The 18,993-nt window shown below is 48.2% G+C and overlaps 1 protein-coding gene across 1 annotated transcript; it reads left to right on the forward strand.

Moving 5' to 3' along the window:
• Positions 1 to 8,485: 8,485 nt before the first annotated feature.
• On the forward strand, positions 8,486 to 9,355 carry LOC138079797 (keratin-associated protein 10-8-like). The gene has a single exon (XM_068972472.1). The coding sequence runs from the start codon at positions 8,486 to 8,488 to the stop codon at positions 9,353 to 9,355; it is 870 nt and encodes a 289-aa protein (XP_068828573.1).
• Positions 9,356 to 18,993: the final 9,638 nt, after the last annotated feature.

Genomic DNA, 18,993 nt, shown 5'->3' on the forward strand with positions numbered 1-18,993 from the left:
CATCTTAGACAGGCCATCTTTTCTCAAGATCTTCCATAGAAGATACTCCATTATTTTATGGAATCTAAGCAGAAATAGTGGCTTCCAACTAAACTCTGCTATGCCATCATTTGGAAGCTGTCTCCCCATTTCAGAGATGTTAAAACTGGCCTTGACTTTCAACAGCTAAGTCAAGGCTCTCTCTTGGTAAATGACACCTTGAACTTGAAAATATGTGGGTTGGTTTCAAATATCTTTTAATATTGATTTCTAAGATAATTCTACAGTGATGAGAGAAGAGACTCTGTATGATTCCAATATGATTAGACCATGAAATTTTTGCACCTTGTTTAATGTCCTTGGATATGTTCTAGTGTTTCTTCATTTATAGTGTATGAGAACTTGAATAGAATTTGTATCCTGCTGTTGTGTGAAAATTACATAAATCTTAATTACTTTGAATTTGTTCATCGTGCTTTTCAGGTCTATCATATCCTTCTACTTTGCTGGCTATTCATTCTATTAATTTTTGAGGGTTTGATATTGAAATTCCAACCGAAAATCTTCAACTACTTACAAAAATAATTGTAATATATAGTGAAACTATACGTAACTTTGTTTTGTATTTTCCAAGTCTCCTGTAAATGTGTTATCATACTTTCATAATTTAAAAAATAAAAAAAGAAGAAAAGTCTGGCATTTAGTCAAGGAAGTATAGTAGTTATTTATCTTGACTTGACATGTGCTATGATTTTTATACCTGAAATAAATTTAAAAACTGAGATGAGACAGTAATTATGAACCATGAATTATGTGTTTGGGCATAGGTAATGTGGGAATTCAGAGGGGAGAAATGCCAGCTAGTGCTGAGTCATATCAGGGAAGGATTTGAAAAGAAGATGAAGTTATCTGGGCCCCAAAGAGTGAGACTCTAGCTTCAGGGAAACTCCAGGAAGTGGCATCATGGAAAATCCTCAGAGCTTAGGTGTGGGGAGGGGGTCAGGGTGGGAGGCAGGGGAGCCAGTCAGAGCCATCATACCAGTCAGGTATGATGCTGAGGACGCTCACTTGTGCACGCAGCTCTTCACACTCACCGTGTTGCAGCCCTGAAGGTGAGGCAGATTCCCCAGGAGCATGCATTATGTGCTCAGGAAGTGCTCCCAGGAGAGCCTGGTAAAGGGCTGGGACCACCAGATCTGGGACTGGAAGAAGGTGAAGCCCTAGCCGGATCCCACAGGGGCACTGAGTGCACATCCCATCTTGGAGAAGGAAGCTGGGTGCTCGCCTGTCCGTCTGGACGGACCTGTCACGCGAGTGTATGTTCCTCGGTTCTTTGTCTCGTCACAACAAAGATTTGGAGTGACGGACATTAAAGCCCCCTCGGCGTGTCACAGCTCTCAGGTCTTGGATAGACTGTGTTATAGCTCTCAGGTCTCGAATGGACCGTGTTATAGCTCTTAGACAAATCAGTGTTACAGCTCTATTTTATTTAGAAGACAGCAGGAGAATCCATCTTTGAGGTGCGAGGGCACGTCGATCCAAAGACGCTAAGAGCGCCCCAGCGCGGGAGAGAGAGAGAGAGCTGGCTTTGGCTCCTCTTTGATATGTTTTTTCCCCTGGGCCTGTCCTGTGTAAACTGGGCCAGCTGGGAGTGCTGTTTGTTTTCCCTGAGGTCCTCACTCCGGTCCTCCGACCTTCCTTTGCTCTATTTTTGCGGGCTTTTCCCTTCTTTGTCTTTTAGCCACCGCCACTTTCGACTCCTTTTCCCTATTCTACCTACCTACCTACCAAATCCCCAGGCACTGCAGGCTAAGATGTGTGGCAGAGTAGCTCCCCCAAGCAGTCCTGCAAGGAGACCTGCAGGTGAGGACTGCTCTGAGCAAGCCCAAGAGGTACACAAGCGTGGGAAACGGGTGGGGAGCATGCAGGCACAGCCCCAGTAGTGTCGGCCCAACAGGCTTAATTACCCCCTTGTACAGACGAAGATGACCATGGTATCCAAGGTGACACTTCTGGAAGCTAGAAACAGACTCTCTGACTCTGAATAAAGCACTTCATGCATTTATTTATCCATTCGCTGGGCAATTACTTATTTTTTTCACCTTTTTTTTTTTTTTGCTAAAGCTACTGCTGAGAAAAGGCTTTGATTGCACAGTAAAGAAACCTGAATTAAAATGAGAAGGACAGAACCATCAGTGAGCTGTTGAATTTTTCAACTATCTTTAGGTGTCCCTTTGTTCTACATTAAAATAGACATAGATAGATAATTGATAGATAGATGATAGAGTGATAAAAAAAAAATAATACCATAAGGAGAGTATAAGACAAAAAACTAGTTAGAGGACTTCCTGGTGGTCCAGTGGTTAAGAATCTGCCTGCAATGCAAGGAACATGGATTCAATCCCTGGTCCGGGGAGATTCCACATGCCTCAGAACAGCTAAGCCCATGCACCACAACTACTGAAGCCTGAAAGCCTAGAACCCACAAGCTGAAACCACTGAGCCCAGGTGCGGCAGCTACTGACGCCGGAATGCTCCAGAGCCTGTGCTCCACAACAAGAGAACCCACAGCGAGGAGAAGCCCGTGCATCGCAACCAGAGAGTGCCCTCTGCTCACCACAACTAGAGGAAGCCTGCGTGTAGCCAAAAAAAAAAAAAAAAAAATTAATGTTAGGGAAAAAATACATGTAACTTGTGAAACTCCAATACTTTGACCACCAGATGTGAAGAACTGACTCACTGGAAAAGACCCTGATTCTAGGAAAGATTGAAGGCAGGAGGAGAAAGGGACGACAGAGGATGAGATGGTTGGATGGCATCAGCAACTTTACGGACATGAGTTTGAGTAAGTTCCGGGAGTTGGTGACGGACAGGGAGGCCTGGTGTGCTGCAGTCCATGGGGTAGCAAAGAGTCAGACATGACTGAGCAACTGAACTGAACTGAACTTGTACCACAGAAAATGTGCTATTTTGCTAATATTTAAGAGCTGCCAAAATCAGGGGGGGAAAGACCAACACATCAATATTTGAAGTGGGCTGGAGATAATGACATCAACTCACAGAAAATGAAATGCAAATGGGTTTGAACATACAAAAGGATTCTCAAAGTCATGTTAAAAGAAAGGTAAATATTTTGAAAACCGCAAGAGATTCTATTTCTTAGCTATCAGAAAGACAAAAAGCTTGATGACACACGCAGTTGGAGAAGTTGTATAAAATAGACATTCTCACACACTACTTACAGGAGTGCAAAAATGGAACAACCCAATACAGAGGAGAACTTGATAGGCTCTACTAAAATTTCATGTTGATCAGGCAGCTCAGGAGTAAAGAATCCGCCTGCCAATGCAGGAGACGCAAGAGACATGGCTTCAATCCCTGAGTTGGGACGATCCCCTGGAGTAGGAAATGGCAACCCACTCCAGTATTCTTGCCTGTGAAATTCGATGGACAGAGGAGCTTGGTGGGCTACAGTCCATGGGGTCACAAAGTCAGACACTATTGAGCACCACCACCCTCAACCAGTGATAAACAGTAAGCATTAAAATCTAGAATTGCATCCCAAAGATATACTGGCAAAATTAGTACATGAGACCCTGATGCTGGGAAAGATTGAGGGCAGGACGAGAAAGGGGAGACAGAGGATGAGATGACTGGATGGCATTATTGACACAACAGACACGAATTTGAGCAAATTCCGGGAGCTAGAGAAGGACAGGGAAGCCAGGCGTGCAGCAGCCCATGGGGTCGCAAACAGTACGACACGACTAAGTGACTGAACAGTGACAATCTGTTCACTGCAGTGTTACTCAAAATAGTAAAGTACAGGAAGAGAAACAACTGTCCATCAACTAACTACGCTGCATTCATACATGAGTGTGGTGCGGCTCTAAGGAGTGAAGAAGGTCTCAGTACACTGCTCTCGAGTGGGCTCCAGGATATGCAGATGAAGGGAAAAGCAAGGTGCTGACCAGGGTATATGAAAGGCCAACCCTTTTGTAAGAAAGGAGAATAAACAAACACAGATTTTTGGTCACATTTGAGAAAAATAATGGAAAGATAAGCCAAAACTTAATAAACTATTAATCCATAAGGGGAATTAAAAAAACAGGTGGAGGGGACTGTGATGCAAGCCAGACCTCTGTGCATGAATCTTGCAGGGAGTTATTGAAGGTGGTTCTCAAAACACAGATTTCCACGGGGAAAGTGATATACAGCCAGTCAGATTACTGCCAGCAACCTCACTGGAGCCATCTGGAGCTGACTCGTACTAAGTGGCAAGAGTCAAGCATTTACTACTCAGGAATGTCACAAACTGGCTGTTAAACTACTGGTAAGTTGATCAAGGTGTTCTGGACATGATCAAGGTGTTCCTGCTTGAGGAACACTTAGATCCGGCTCGGATCTAGGAGCCGGGAGGGGGATCAAGCTTTCTATTGGGTTGACTCCCTCCCCTTCCCATTCAACCATCTTAGATTTCTGCTATTTTAGGGGGTTGGTTTGGGGGGTGGCTATTTTGTTTTACAGATTTTTGAAGAGTATATGAGTGATGGAAACTAGCTTCCCGAAAAAAGATGGTGATTTGAAGTGTTTGCCAATTTTCTTGAAAGTGCTTCCACCTCGGAAGAACCCTGCAGTCAAGAGGAGGGTGCATGCATGCATGCTCAGTCACTCGTTGTGTCCAGCTCTGTGCAACCCCATGGACTACAGCCCTCCAGACTCCTCTGTCCACGGGATTCTCCAAGCAAGAATACTGGAGTGGGTTGCCATTTCCTCCTCTACGGGATCTTCCCAACCCAGGGGTTGAACCTGCATCTCCTGCATTGGCAGGCAGATTCTTTACCACTGAGCCACCTGGGAAGCCCCAAGACAAGTTTATGTAGTAAGAATTATCCCAGTTTTCCCCCCACCCCCAGCATTCACCCATGCAACAACACAAGGGAAGAGAAGAACCCCAACATTTCAAGGATGGCTGAGCTCAGAGTTCAGTCCTGAAACATCATTATGGGCTCTGTGTCCATAGGACAGAGGGAAGGAACGTCTTTATTCAAGTCCAGGATACATTCAGCTCAGAGAGGGTCCACCAGGCCCACAGACCAACCCAGAGGTCATTCTCACGTCTCTGGATGTATAATTGGAATGGAAGTTCCTGATGTTTAAAACAACCCCACATTCATTCCAAGCTTTGGAAGGAATTCTCATATTAAGAACGATAAGCCTCTGAAACTGCTTCTTCCCCTGTGCCCCAGGTCAGGAGAGTGCTTCAAAACCAGCACTGCAACCTGGGAGCAGAGGCAGAAATTAGTGCTGTTTTAAAGACCTGAGGATGTGGGGGTGGTTCCCCGTAACATCTCCATTCACTAGTCTACAAAAACCAGTTGGATCCTGGGAAATGACAAAGAACTACTGCAAACCCACCAATGAGTAGCTGCTACACCAATTGCAGCTGCTACAACACATGTGCTGTGTTTGCTGGAGCAGCCAAACCCAGCATTCAGTGCATGGTAAGCAGAAAAATCAGATCTCATCAGCATTTTAAAAGTCTATCAAAGGACACTGTCAAGAGAGGGAAAAGACAACCCACAAGATGAGGGGCAATATTTGCAAAAAATAATTCTGATCAAGGGCCTAGTAGTCAGAGTACATAAAGAACGCCTATAACTGGACAACAAGACAAACAACCTAATTCAAAATGGACAAAGTGCTACCATAGACATCGTCCCAAAGGAAATACACAGACAAGCACGAGAAAGGAATGACAATGTCATTGGCCGTTAGGGAAATGCAAGTTAAACACAAGGAGATGCCACTTCACGTCCACTAGGGTGGCTATAATTTAAAACAAACAAATAAATGAATAGAAAATAAGTCTCAATGAGCATGTAAAGAAATTGGGATCCTTGTACATTGCCAGTAGAAATGTAAAATGGCACAGTTGCTATGGAAAATAGTCTAGCGGTTCCTCAAAAGTTTGCCATATAACCCATCAAATCTACTTCTAGGTATACACCCAAAAGACTTATTAATAAAAAGAGATATTCAAACAAAAGCTTGTACACAAATATTCATCACACCTTGTTCACACTAAGAAAATTGTATTGTTGTTGCTCAGTCACTCAGTCCTGTCTGACTCTTTGCAACCCCATGGACTCCAGCACCCCAGGATTCCCTTGTCCATCACCATCTCCTGGAGCCTGCTCAAACTCAAGTCCACTAAGTCAACGATGTCATCCAACCATCTTATCCTCTGTAGCCCCCTTTTCCTCCTGCCCTCAATCCTTCCTAGCATCAGGGTCTTTTCCAAAGAGTTAGCTCTTCATATCAGGTGGCCCAAGTATTGGAGCTTCAGCTTCAGTCCTTCCAATGTATATTCAGGGTTGATTTCCGTTAGGATTGACTAGTTTGATCCCCTTTCAGTCCAAGAGACTCTCAAGAGTCTTCTCCGACACCATATTTCAAAAGCATCAATTCTTTGGCACTCAGCCTTCTTTATGGCCCAACTCTCATATCCATACATGACTATACGGGCCTTTATGAGCAAAGTGAAGTCTCTGCTGTTTAATATGTTGTCTAGGTTTGTCACTCCAGCACTCTGGCCCAGAAAATCCCACGGATGGAGGAGCCTGGTGGGCTACAGTCCATGGGGTCGCGAAGAGTTGGACACGACTGAGCGACTTCACTTCACTAGGTTTGTCATAGCTTCTCTTGCAAGGAGCAAGCATCTTTTAAACCAAAAGGTATAAATGGCCCGAATGTTCATCAACTTACGGGTAAATAAAATGTCTATTTCTATGAGGAATGTTATTCAGTCATAAAAAAGGGTGAAGCACACATGTATGCCAAGTTGGAGTCAGACACAAAAGGCCAACTATTGTGTGATTCCTTTTACATGAAATGAGCAGAACAGCCAAAGCCATAGAGACAGAAAGCAGAGTGGTGTTTGACAGGGACTGGGGAGGGTCTACCCAATACTACAAGATTTCCTTTTGGGGAATGTCCTGGGACTAGATAGTGGTCATAGTTGTACAGTGTTGTGACTGTACTAAATGTCCTTGAATCGAACACTTTAAAATGGTTAATTTTATATTATTTGTTACATGTAATAAAAAAAGTACCTGCTAAGGATTTCTAACAGGGAGGCCCCTAGAGCTTCCCTGGTGATCCATTGGTTAACAATCCACTTGCCAATGCAAAGAACATAAATTTAATCCCTGGTCTGGGACTAGCCCACGTGCCACAACTACCAAAGCCCATATGTCCTAAACCCAGTGCTCCTCAATAAGATAAGCCATTGCCAAGAGCAGCCTGCCCACTGCAACAAAGAGTAAGCCCCGTTTGCCACAACCAGGGAAAGCCTACATGCAGCAACAAAGACCCAGCTCAGCGAAAAGTTAACTAATTTTTAAAGAAGAGTGAGGACCTCAGACTGTGCAGCACTGGGTATTACCAGTGTTGTAAATCTTGGCTGATCTTGCAGGTGGGATATTTGTGTTTTAATTTAGAGACTTTAATTATCAGTGATATCCAGTAGCTTTTCATATGTTGATTGGAAATTTGAATGAACTGTGTGCTTGTGTTTGATTCTATTGTATCATATCCTGCTTTAGTTGTAAAGACTTTCAAATTTTACATTGCAAATATTTACTAGCAGTTCAATATCTTCACTTTATATGCCAAAAATATTTCTTTTGGGTTCTGATTGAAGTTACATCAGGGATGGATTGATCCAGAAAGAGTGGTAATTCAGTCTGAGTTTCTTGCTTACACCTCTCGGGTCCCAGTGGATATATGTTGTGTGTGTTCTTTGATCAAGTTTTCTTTTTTTTTTTTTTTCATTTCTTTTATTTATTTTTTTTTATTTTTTTTATTAAATTTTAAAATCTTTAATTCTTACATGTGTTCCCAAACATGAAACCCCCTTCCACCTCCCTCCCCATAACATCTCTGTGGGTGATCCCCATGCACCAGCCCCAAGCATGCTGTATCCTGCGTCAGACATAGACTGGCGATTCAATTCTATTTCGCTCACAACTTATCTTCTTAGTAATGCTCTTAGGTATCGTTTGGGCTGCAGTAACACTAGGCATCTTTCCCTATGTATTCTCACACTGTCGAGGCTGGCGTGAAGTGGGGAGCGGCTGCAGTCGCTGGGAACTTGTCTCACGCTCAGCCCCTCCCTCCGTGAACGTGACTTAAGAACTCTGGCAGTTATTCAGCAGAAACTTGCGTCTTGCATCCTCCACAAGTTTTCTGGAGCCAAACAAAGAACAGATGGGAAAACAGACTCTTGCAACGTACTCACATGTTTAATGAGTAAAAGCTAATTGTAGAAAACACAGCAGCCCTAATGAGGGTCAGCTCCACACAGCAACAAGGAAGGGAGAGCGTGGGAGCCTCCAACCAGGGCCACGCGCATACCCAGGGCGGGTATAAAAGCAGACGTCCCCAGCACTTCACTCACACACTCACACACGCTTACACCTCCTCCAGCCCTACCACCTCCACCATGGCCACCTCCGCCCTGTCTGTCTGCTCCAGTGACCTGAGCTACGGCAGCCGGGTCTGCCTGCCCGGGTCCTGTGACTCCTGCACCGGCTCCTCCTGGCAGGTGGACGACTGTCCAGAGAGCTGCTGCGAGCCCCCCTGCTGTGCTCCCAGCTGCTGCACCCCGGCCCCCCGCCTAACCCTCCTCTGCGCCCCAGTGAGCTGCGAGTCCAGCCCCTGCTGCCAGCCAGCCTGCAGCAGCTCCTGCCCAGCCTCGTGTGGCCAGCAGTCCAGCTGCCAGCCCTCCTGCTGCACCGACTCCCGCTGCCAGCAGGCCTGCTGTGAACCTGTCTGCTGTGAGCCCGTCTGCTGCAGGCCCGTCTGCTGCATACCTGTCTGCTGCAGGCCTGTCTGCTGCACACGTGTCTGCTGTGAGGCCTCCCCCTGCTCAACCTCCTCATGTTGCCAGCAGTCTAGCTGCCAGCCCTCCTGCTGCACCTCCTCCCGCTGCCAGCTGGCCTGCTGTGAGCCCGTCTGCTGCAGGCCTATCTGCTGCACACCCGTCTGCTGTACACCTGTCTGCTGCAGGCCCGTGTGCTGTGAGACCTCATCCTGCTGCAGACCCTCCTCTTCCGTGTCCCTCCTCTGCCGCCCTGTGTGCCGCCCCACCTGCTGCGTGCCCGCCTCCTCTTGCAAGCCCAGCTGCTGCCGCCCAGCCTCCTCTGTGTCCCTCCTCTGCCGCCCTGCGTGCCGCCCCGCCTGCTGTGTGCCCACCTCCTCCTGCCAGCCAAGCTGCTGCCGCCCGGCCTCCTCTGTGTCCCTGCTCTGCCGGCCTGCATGCTCTCGCCTGGCCTGTGGCATCCCCACCTCAGCCCCGGAGCCCTGCTGCTGACCGGCCAATCACCCGCCCTCCACAAGCTGCTGTCTCTCTCACAAGCTCCAGGAGCCCCTCTGCTGGTGCCAGGACCTCCCCTCTCCCAAAGCTGGACATGCAGCTGCTGCCCAGAGGGGATTTGAACTTGGCATCTCAGAAAGCCCTTGACAGGGTGGACAGTGGGGCCCTAGGAGCCTCCTCTGCAGGACGGGCTGCTTGAATCCCATATGACAAACATCAGCTGCTCTAATGAATAAAGCGTTTGTGTCAGGAAATATGGACCCATGTCTGTTTTGCCCTCCTCCCTCGGGCCCCCTCGGCCCCTCCAAATTTAACCTGTAGGTGCTCTGCTGGCAGAAGCCAGGCAGTAAAGACGCATTCTCCCATCCGAGTTCAAAGCAGCTGAGAGACAACAGGATCTGAAAGCTGGTGCCATTCACACATTCCATGTCCCTTCCTACCCCAGACTCACTCTCCCTGGAGTGGACGGCCCTTCAAGGCTGGCATGGAAGCGGGTGTGGGTGCAGAAGCCTCAGATCCTGAGTGGGCCCTGGGTTCCTCCCATACCCACCCCCTGCCCATGCAGGTTGAAGGTGACGTGGGGAGCAGCAGAAACCCTCCTGGGTCTGGATCGGAGAGTCCAGGGTGAGTGCGGTTGGAGAGACGTGCCAACACTGAGGAGGCTTCCCTACATACTGGTCTGTGTATGAGATTCTGGGGGCTCCAAGGGGGTGCAGTGTCAATTTAGACATCACTCATTCTACTCAAGGTTTCAAAGCCTGACCGAGGAGGGACAGAACCAAAGAGACGCCTTGTGAACCAACCCTCAGGACTGTAGGGGAGAAAGAGCCTGCAGTCTTAGTGGGCACTAGCAATAGAGGAAGTGGGCACCAGTCAGCACCAGTCAACTATTTATCCCCCGACCAGAAACAGACAGATGAGGCCCATAGGAGCAGGAGAACAGTGGAGGCGGGGGCAAGAGGGGCCAGGAACTGAAGGCATCTCCCCAGGGGGTACTATCCCCACCCCAGCTCAGGTCCATCCAGGAAAGAGGGAATGGAGCAAAACCCTAAGAGGACCGGTAAACAGGTGTCCTGCCTCAACTCGTAAATCTCTTTCCTGAGTTTACTCAAGACAAGTACCATTTTTCTCCCTTGCCTTTAGCTTCTTTTCTTTTCTCACCTATTTGTAAAGTCTCCTCAGATAACCATTTTTGCCTTTTTGCATTTCTTTTGCTTGGGGATGGTCTTAATCACTGTCAAGTGATCAACGGCAAAGGAGAAAAGGAAAGACATACCCATTTGGATGCAGAGTTCCAGAGAATAAAAGGAGAGATAAGAAAGCCTTCCTCAGTGATCAGTGCAAAGAAAAAGAGGAAAACAATAGAATGAGAAAGACCAGAGGTCTCTTCAAGAAAATTAGAGATACTAAGGGAACATTTCATGCAAAGATGGGCTCGATAAAGGACAGAAATGGTATGGACCTAACAGAAGCAGAAGATATTAAGAAGAGGTGGCAAGAATACACAGAAGAACTATGCAGAAAAGGTCTTCATGACCCAGATAATCACGATGGTGTGATCACTCACCTAGAGCTAGACATCCTGGAATGTGAAGTCAAGTGGGCCTTAGGAAGCATCACTATGAATAAAGCTAGTGGAGGTGATGGAATTCCAGTTGAGCTATTTCAAATCCTCAAGTGCTGCACTCAATATGCCAGCAAATTTGGAAAACTCAGCAGTGGCCACAGGACTGGAAAAGGTCAGTTTTCATGCCAATCCCCAAAACGGCAATGTCAAAGAATGTTCAAACTACCACACAATTGTACTCATCTCACATGCTAGCAAAGTAATGCTCAAAATTCTCCAAGCCAAGCTTCAACAATACATGAACTGTGAACTTCCAGATGTTCAAACTGGATTTAGAAAAGGCAGAGGAACCAGAATTCAAATTGCCAACACCCATTGGATCATGGAAAAAGCAAGAGAGTTCCAGAAAAACATCTATTTCTTCTGTATTGACTATGCCAAAGACTTCGACTGTGTGGATCACAACAAACTCTGGAAAATTCTTCAGTAGATGGGAATACCAGACCATTTGACCTGCCTTCTGAGAAATCTGTATGCAGATCAGGAAGCAACAGTTAGAACTGGACATGGAACAACAGACTGGTTCCAAACAGGGAAAGGAGTATGTCAAGGCTGTATATTGTCACCCTGCTTATTTAACTTACATGCAGAGTACATCATGCAAAATGACGAGCTGGATGAAGCACAAGCTGGAATCAAGATTGCCAGGAGAAATATCAATAACCTCAGATATGCAGATGACACCACTCTTATGGCAGAAAGTGAAGAACAAAAGAGCCTCTTGATGAAAGTGAAAGAGGAGAGTGAAAAAGCTGGCTTAAAGCTCAACATTCAGAAAATGAAGATCATGGCATCCAGTCCCATTACTTCATGGGAAATAGATGGGGAAACAGTGGAAACAGTGTCAGACTTTATTTTTTGGGGCTCCGAAATCACTGAAGATGGTGATTGCAGCCATGAAATTAAAAGTCGCTTACTCCTTGGAAGGAAAGTTATGACCAACCTAGATAACATATTAAAAAACAGAGACATTACTTTGCCAACAAAGGTCCATCTAGTCAAGGCTATGGTTTTTCCAGGGGTCATGTATGGTTGTGAGAGTTGGACTGTGAAGAGAGCTGAGCGCCGAAGAATTGATGCTTTTGAACTATGGTGTTGGAGAAGACTCTTGAGTGTCCCTTGGACTTCAAGGAGATCCAACCAGTCCATCCTAAAGGAAATGAGTCCTGAATATTCATTGGAAGGACTGATGCTGAAGCTGAAACTCCAATACTTTGGCGACCTGATGCAAAGAACTGACTCATTGGAAAAGACTCTGTTGCTGGGAAAGATTGAAGGTGGGAGGAGAAGGGGACAACAAAGGATGAGATGGTTGAATGTCATCACTGACTCGATGGACATGAGGTTGAGTAAGCTCCAGGAGTTGGTGGTGGACAGGGAAGCCTGGTGTGCTGCAGTCCATGGGGTCACAAAGTCAGACACAACCGAGCAACTCAACTGAACTAAACTGTACGCTTTACCTGTTCATTTCAATTTTAATAAAATAGAACCATCTCCATAGATAAGTGGGCAAAGGCCTTGGTGGACTCTTCATTGCACAGAGAGTTAAGAAGACATAGAGAAGGTTTCACTTCACTTCAACCCAAGAAAAGTGAGGCGCAGCTACACTGACACACGTGGAGACCAGAATCTACAACCCACACCAAAGCCAGAGTCGTCCGTCGCGATGAGCAAGGCATCTGTGGGGTTCCTGACGGGACAGCAGTGTCGCTGTGAACAGCGCAACACAGGCACACATGAAGACTGCATGTGCTAAGCATGACACGACATGACATGACATGAAGACCACATGTGCTAAGCATGACACGACATGACATGACATGAAGACCACATGTGCTAAGCATGACACGACATGACATGACATGACACTAAGCACAAAGCAAGTGACTGCTGGTGCCGTGTGTCCACATGGGTCAGGCAGCAGCGCTGACCTGGGAGGAGAGAGTTGGTGAAAGACGTTTATGGAGTTCACCTTAGTAACAAAGTGACAATTCTAAATGCTCCGCGATTATTCAGATCTCAGGTGAGCCTCTCTATCACTGTGACGCCCTGATCATCCATGTGACTAAGACAGGGACCATCGCAACCCCAAAGACATCCTGTGAACCAGAGCAACCTGTGAAGACTTCCTCTCCCACCTGGTGGGCAGCACAGTGGTGCCCTCCTGGGGGTAGTAGGGAGGGCAGCAGAAAGGTGGGACGTGACATCAAATGCCTGGCTTGGTGAAGATAAACAGGCCTGGCGGGAGGTTTGGTTTCAGTGGAAGGATACTGACGCAGTGCCAGGCAGTGGGTGCGCTTAGAGTTCCCTCTTCACATCTTCACAGTCATGTGACATCAGAGTGATGGGAGTTTCTGGGTCTGTGCCTTCTGACAGGAAGGATGCCCTGATGGCACTCCTTTTAGACTCTTCCTTGGTTCCCAAATGGTTGTCCCTGGAATGCTGGTGTCCCAATGGCTTCCTTCTCTGGGGAGCCCCCACCCCTCCCTAGGATGGCCCCAGTGCCCTTTCTCTTCCAGGGCCTACATTCACACCACAGGGGCTGAGTTGCCACTTCCTGGGGCAGCTCTCTGGCTCCAGGGCCAGGCTTCCCCTTCCCGGAATATCACGGGCACCCCACATTTGGGCCTGCACATTCTTCCTGTAACTTCCAGGATTCCAGATGGGAGAGGATCTTTGTGCACAGTGAGTTCATCAAGTGTCCAGTAGGCAGAATTCTCAAATCTTTCCCAGCGTTAGGGTCTTTTCCAATGAGACAGTTCTTCACATCAGGTGGCCAAATTATTGGAGCTTCAGCATCAGTCCTTCCAATGAATATTCAGGGTTAATTTCCTTTAGGATTGACTGGTTTGATTGTATTGTTCAAGGGACTTTCAAGAGTCTACTCCAGCCCCGCAATTTGAAAGTATTAGCTCTTCGGTGCTCAGACTTCTTTATGGTCGAACTCTCACATCTGTACATAACTACTGGAAAGACCATAGCTTTGACTATATGGACCTTTGTCAGCAAAGTGATGTCTCTGCTTTTTAATATATTAAGATTGTCATAGCTTTTCTTCCAAGGAGTAAGTTGTGATCTAGTTAAAACGAGGCCAGTGGGGTCCGCTTTAATCCAGAGACACATAATTGTGTCCGCATGAACAAAGGAACTCTGGACACACAGGTACCACAGAGGGAAGATGCTGTGAAGATGACGGCAGAGGTCAGGGTGATGCCTGTGCAAGTCAAGGAACCACAGAGATGTCAGGAGCCAGGAGAGAGGATGGATTTTCCCTCATCACCCTGAGAAGGGACCAGCCTGCCCACACCTTGATTTCTGAGTCTGGCCTCCAGTCCATGAGACCACACATGGTGTTGAACATGGTACCCAGTCTGGGTGCCCTACAGCCACAGGAATCTTCTCCAGACCCTCCCCTGCTCCAGTCCCAACAGAGGGTGGAGAGGCCAAGAGGGTGCCTGTGCTACAGGGGTCCAGGCATGTGGGGGCCAAGGTCAAGAGCTGCCCCTGGAGAGAGCTGTGCCATGTCCCCCCACCCTCCTAAGGAGGAGGGATGGGCAGGTACGCCCTCTGCAGGCAAGTGAGGGGCTCTCAGGGGGTCACCAGGAGTGTGACAGAGTCCTCTAGGGAGGCCCACCCCTTCCTGGGGCCACGGCACTGAACTTTACTGTGGCTGCCCTAACAAGTAACCAGGAGCATATGGCTGAAAGAGCACCAAGGTGTCACCTCTCAGCTGTGGAGGTGGGCCCAGGAGCGAGTCTCACTGGCCATGGTCATGGATGGACTGTCTGACCCAACCCAGGGCCTCGGGGCAGAATCTCTTCCTTATCTCCCTCAGCCTCCTTATCTTCCTTCAGCCACCATATCCTCGGCCCATGGCCTGGCATCTTGCTTTCCTCTCCCCGTGGCCTCCCTTTCAGTGACCACATCTCCTGTACCCCCTCCCAAGTCCACCCGTATGACTCAGAACCACCTCCCATTACAAGGCCCTTAATGTATTCCCATCCACAAAGTTGCTGTGCTGTCCATGTAAGGGGATTCATCACAGGTCGTGGGGTCAGATGTGGGCATCTCGGGGGAATGCCCATGGACCTCACAAAGGGAGGGAGAGGGGCCATATTAGTCAGAGAAGCATCTGGTTTCCATTTAGACTGGCAGGGGCTGGAAGACTGGGGGTTGCATATCAGTTGCTGAGCAGAAAACCTTTTTACCTAGAAGGGGTCAGTTCAGGCAGTTGGTGACTCCCCTCAATCTACAGAGCACAATTGCACTCATCTCACACGCTAGTAAAGTAATGCTCAAAATTCTCCAAGCCAGGCTTCAACAATATGTGAACTGTGAATTCCCAGATGTTCAATCTGGATTTAGAAAAGGCAGAGCAACAAGAGATCAAATTGCCAACATCCATTGGATCATGGAAAAAGCAAGAGAGTTCCAGAAAAACATCTATTTCTTCTGTATTGACTATGCCAAAGACTTCAACTGTGTGGATCACAACAAACTCTGGAAAATTTTTCAATAGATGGGAATACCAGACCACCTGACCTGCCTTCTGAGAAATCTGTATGCAGGTCAGGAAGCAACAGTTAGAACTGGACATGGAACAACAGACTGGTTCCAAACAGGGAAAGGAGTATGTCAAGGCTGTATATTGTCACCTTGCTTATTTAACTTATATGCCGAGTACATCATGAGAAACGCTGGGCTGGATGAAGTACAAGCTGGAATCAAGATTGCCGTGAGAAATATTGATAACCTCACATATGCAGATGACACCACCCTCAAGGCAGAAGGTGAAGAAGAGCCTCTTGATGAAAGCGAAAGAGGAGAGTAAAAAAGTTGGCTTGAGGCTCAACATTCAGAAAACTAAGATCATAGAATCTGGTCCCATCACTTCATGGCAAATAGATGGGGAGACAGTGTAAACAGTGGCTGACTATTTCGCAGGGCTCCAAAATCTCTGTAGATGGTGACTGCAGCCATGAAATTAAAAGATGCTTACTCATTAGAAGAAAAGTTATGACCAACCTAGACAGCATATTAAAAAGCAGAGACATTACTTTGCCAACAAAGGTCCGTCTAGTCAAAGCTATGGTTTTTCCAGTAGTCATGTATGGATGTGAGAGTTGGACTATACAGAAAGTGCCGAAGAATTGATGCTTTTGAACTGTGGTGTTGGAGAAGACTCTTGAGGGCCCCTTGGACGGCAAGGAGTTCCAACCAGCCCATCCTAAAGGAAATCAATCCTGAATATTCATTGGAAGAGCTGATCTGAAGGTGAAACTCCAACACTTTGGCCACCTGATGTGAAGAACTGACTCCTTGAAGGCAGGAGGAGAAGGAGACAGCAGAGGATGAGATGGCTGGATGGCATCACTGACTCAATGGACATGAGTCTGAGTAAACTCCAGGAGTTGGCAATTGACAGGTAGCCCTGGTGTGCTGCAGTCCATGGGGTTGCAAAGAGTCGGACACAACTGAGCGACACTGAACTGAACTGAACACAGAGCAGAGTGAGGACTGACCTCATAAGTTCAGGGGACAGTGTGGTCCCTATGGCTGAGCACTGGGAGCTCGACCCTCAGCCAAGAAATCACCTTTCTGTGCTCAGTCACCAGCATGGCTATCTGTGACCTGGCCTTCTCTGCAGAAGGACTTTGAGGATCCTGGGGAACCACCCCCAGAGGAAGCATTTTAGGGAAAGACACTACAGGAGAGACATCATATGCTCGGTGAGCACTGCACTCTGATGTTTATTAGGCCTGTGATGCTGGAGGCCTCAGAACCTGGACCAGCCAGTGTGGGCACCATGGGGATGACCTGGGAAGGGGCTGGGGGATACTGATGGGTGAGTCCCTCAGCCTAGCTGGTTGGGACCAGGCGGCCTTGCTGCGACACGGTCTAGTCGGGTCTGGGAGGTGTGAAGAGGACAATGTCTGGGCTGCCTCGTGGGAGGTCAGAGGGCCCACTGCTTCTGACCCTGCACACGGAGCAGGGGTTTTACAGGTCATGGGCTCAGAAGCAGGAAGGGACGCTTCAGGGGACAGGTCTGCAGACCAGGGAAGGGTAGGAGGGCTGGCAGAACCTGGAAGGCTGGCAGGAGGGGATCACATACACGATGCGTTTGTAGCACACGGGGACGTACAGGACAGGCTTGCGGCTCAGAGGCACACAGCAGGATGCCTGGCAGGGGCTGGGCACACAGCAGGCTGGCTGACACAGCAGAGCCACGCGGGAGGCACCACAGGGGTTTCGGCAGCCCAGGGCAGGGCAACAGAGAGCAAGGCAGGCTGGCTGGCAGGAACTGGGCACACAGCAAATCTCCTGGCAGGAACTGGGCACACAGCAAGTCAGCTGGCAGCTCGCAGGGCAGCTGGTATCGCACATGGTGGTGTGAGGCTGGGAGGGGTCGGGACAGAGGACAGTGTTGGTCTGGAGGCTCCCTCCCCAGGGTGCCTTTTATACCCAGGCTGTGGCGTCCTGGCAATGAGGGACTGGGTGTCTTCCTCGTGGCCGCCTGTTGTTTTTCTTCCTCCTCCCCCCGAGGGTCTCTTCCTGGAGCATCCAGCTGCTGTGACTCAGTTCAGGAAGCCCCCTCAGCGGGAGGCTGATGGTGACCCAGTGGCCCTGGGATTTCTGGAATTGGAGCCTGGGTTGGATGAGAAAGGGCCATCAGGCCAGTACTGGGCCCCCGCATGGTGATTTTCAAGGTCTTCCCCCAATTTAACTACCCTGTCCTCTGTCCACATAAGCACAGTCACACTCACTGCACCTCGTCCAGAAGGTTCTTCCTTGGGGTGGGACTCCTCACTGGGGGCTGTGGCCATATTATTGCCATAATCATGACAACCGGGTTCCAGTTCATGCCAAGGCTGAGCTAAGCATTTTACACAGACTGTCTCAGAACCAATCAGTCATCAACCCTGCCACCATTCAAGGGGCCAGCAACACCGATATCCAGTCAGAAAGACCTGGAAGGTCCTGTAATGCATGCAGGTTCCACCCCTGCGAACGGAGAGGCACTGAAGCTCCTCGGTCTCACTCTGCAATCTGTGGTTTTTACATTGTGCCCAATGGAGTGGGACTTAGGGGCAGTGCATGATTCTTGGATCTGGAAATTGGAATTTTCCTAATCACATTTGGGGGATTTTATCCCTTATTTCTTCAAAATATCCTTAGGCTTCAGTGTCATTCTTTTCTCCTTCTGGGGTTGAAATTACTTGCATGTTAGCTTTTCGGATATGGTCTCAAAGACCCTCTTCATTTTTCTTAACTCTTTGTCCCTCTTCTTCAGATTGGGACATGTCTTAGGACTGACATGTCTTCAGGTTCACCGACTCCTTCTTCTTCCAGAACCCAGGCTGTGCTGTCTGGCCCTCGGGCTCTGTAATCTGAATCTGTCCCCCTACACTGGCTCCCTGGCACCCCACACTGTGGGATTTCCCACTGCTCCTGGAACATGCCCATTTCTGCAGCAGATTCTTCACCCCCCACAACTTGCTGCCTCTGCCTGGAACACCCACTACCCCTAACCCTTTGCTGTACCCACTGCCAGCTCAGCATCACCAGAGTCCCACAGACCACCAACCAGCACCCACTTCTCTGCTGAACTCACTTTCCGCTCTGGGTTTCGGCCCCCTCTGGAGTGATTTCATGCATTGATTTTTCATTCACTCATTTATCCATTGACCTGAACGGCTCATGAGCCTGGATGTCTCTATTGCCAGCACGCAGAATAACCTGCTGTCTCAGCAAATCAGTTCTTGCATGATTACAATAAGGCAGAAGCTGACAAATTTTCTGTAAAGGGCAGATAGTAAGCATCTCAGGCTTTGCAGCTACATGGTCTCGCTCACAACGACTCAACATTATAGGGAAAAGCGGCTGTAGACACATTAAATATATGAGCGTGTCTATGCCCCAGAACACTTCATTCACATGCAGGCAGCAGGACCGACTTGCCCCACAGATCGCAGTTTGTAGACTCCTGTTTCAAAGTGCAAATAAAAGC

This window comes from Capricornis sumatraensis, chromosome 1 (genome assembly GCF_032405125.1).
Source record: "Capricornis sumatraensis isolate serow.1 chromosome 1, serow.2, whole genome shotgun sequence".
Lineage (NCBI taxonomy): Eukaryota > Metazoa > Chordata > Mammalia > Artiodactyla > Bovidae > Capricornis > Capricornis sumatraensis.

Coding starts and splice junctions, on each gene's coding strand:
- LOC138079797 (XM_068972472.1), top strand. CDS start 8,486: ATGGCCACCTCCGCCCTGTCTGTCTGCTCCAGTGACCTGAGCTACGGC.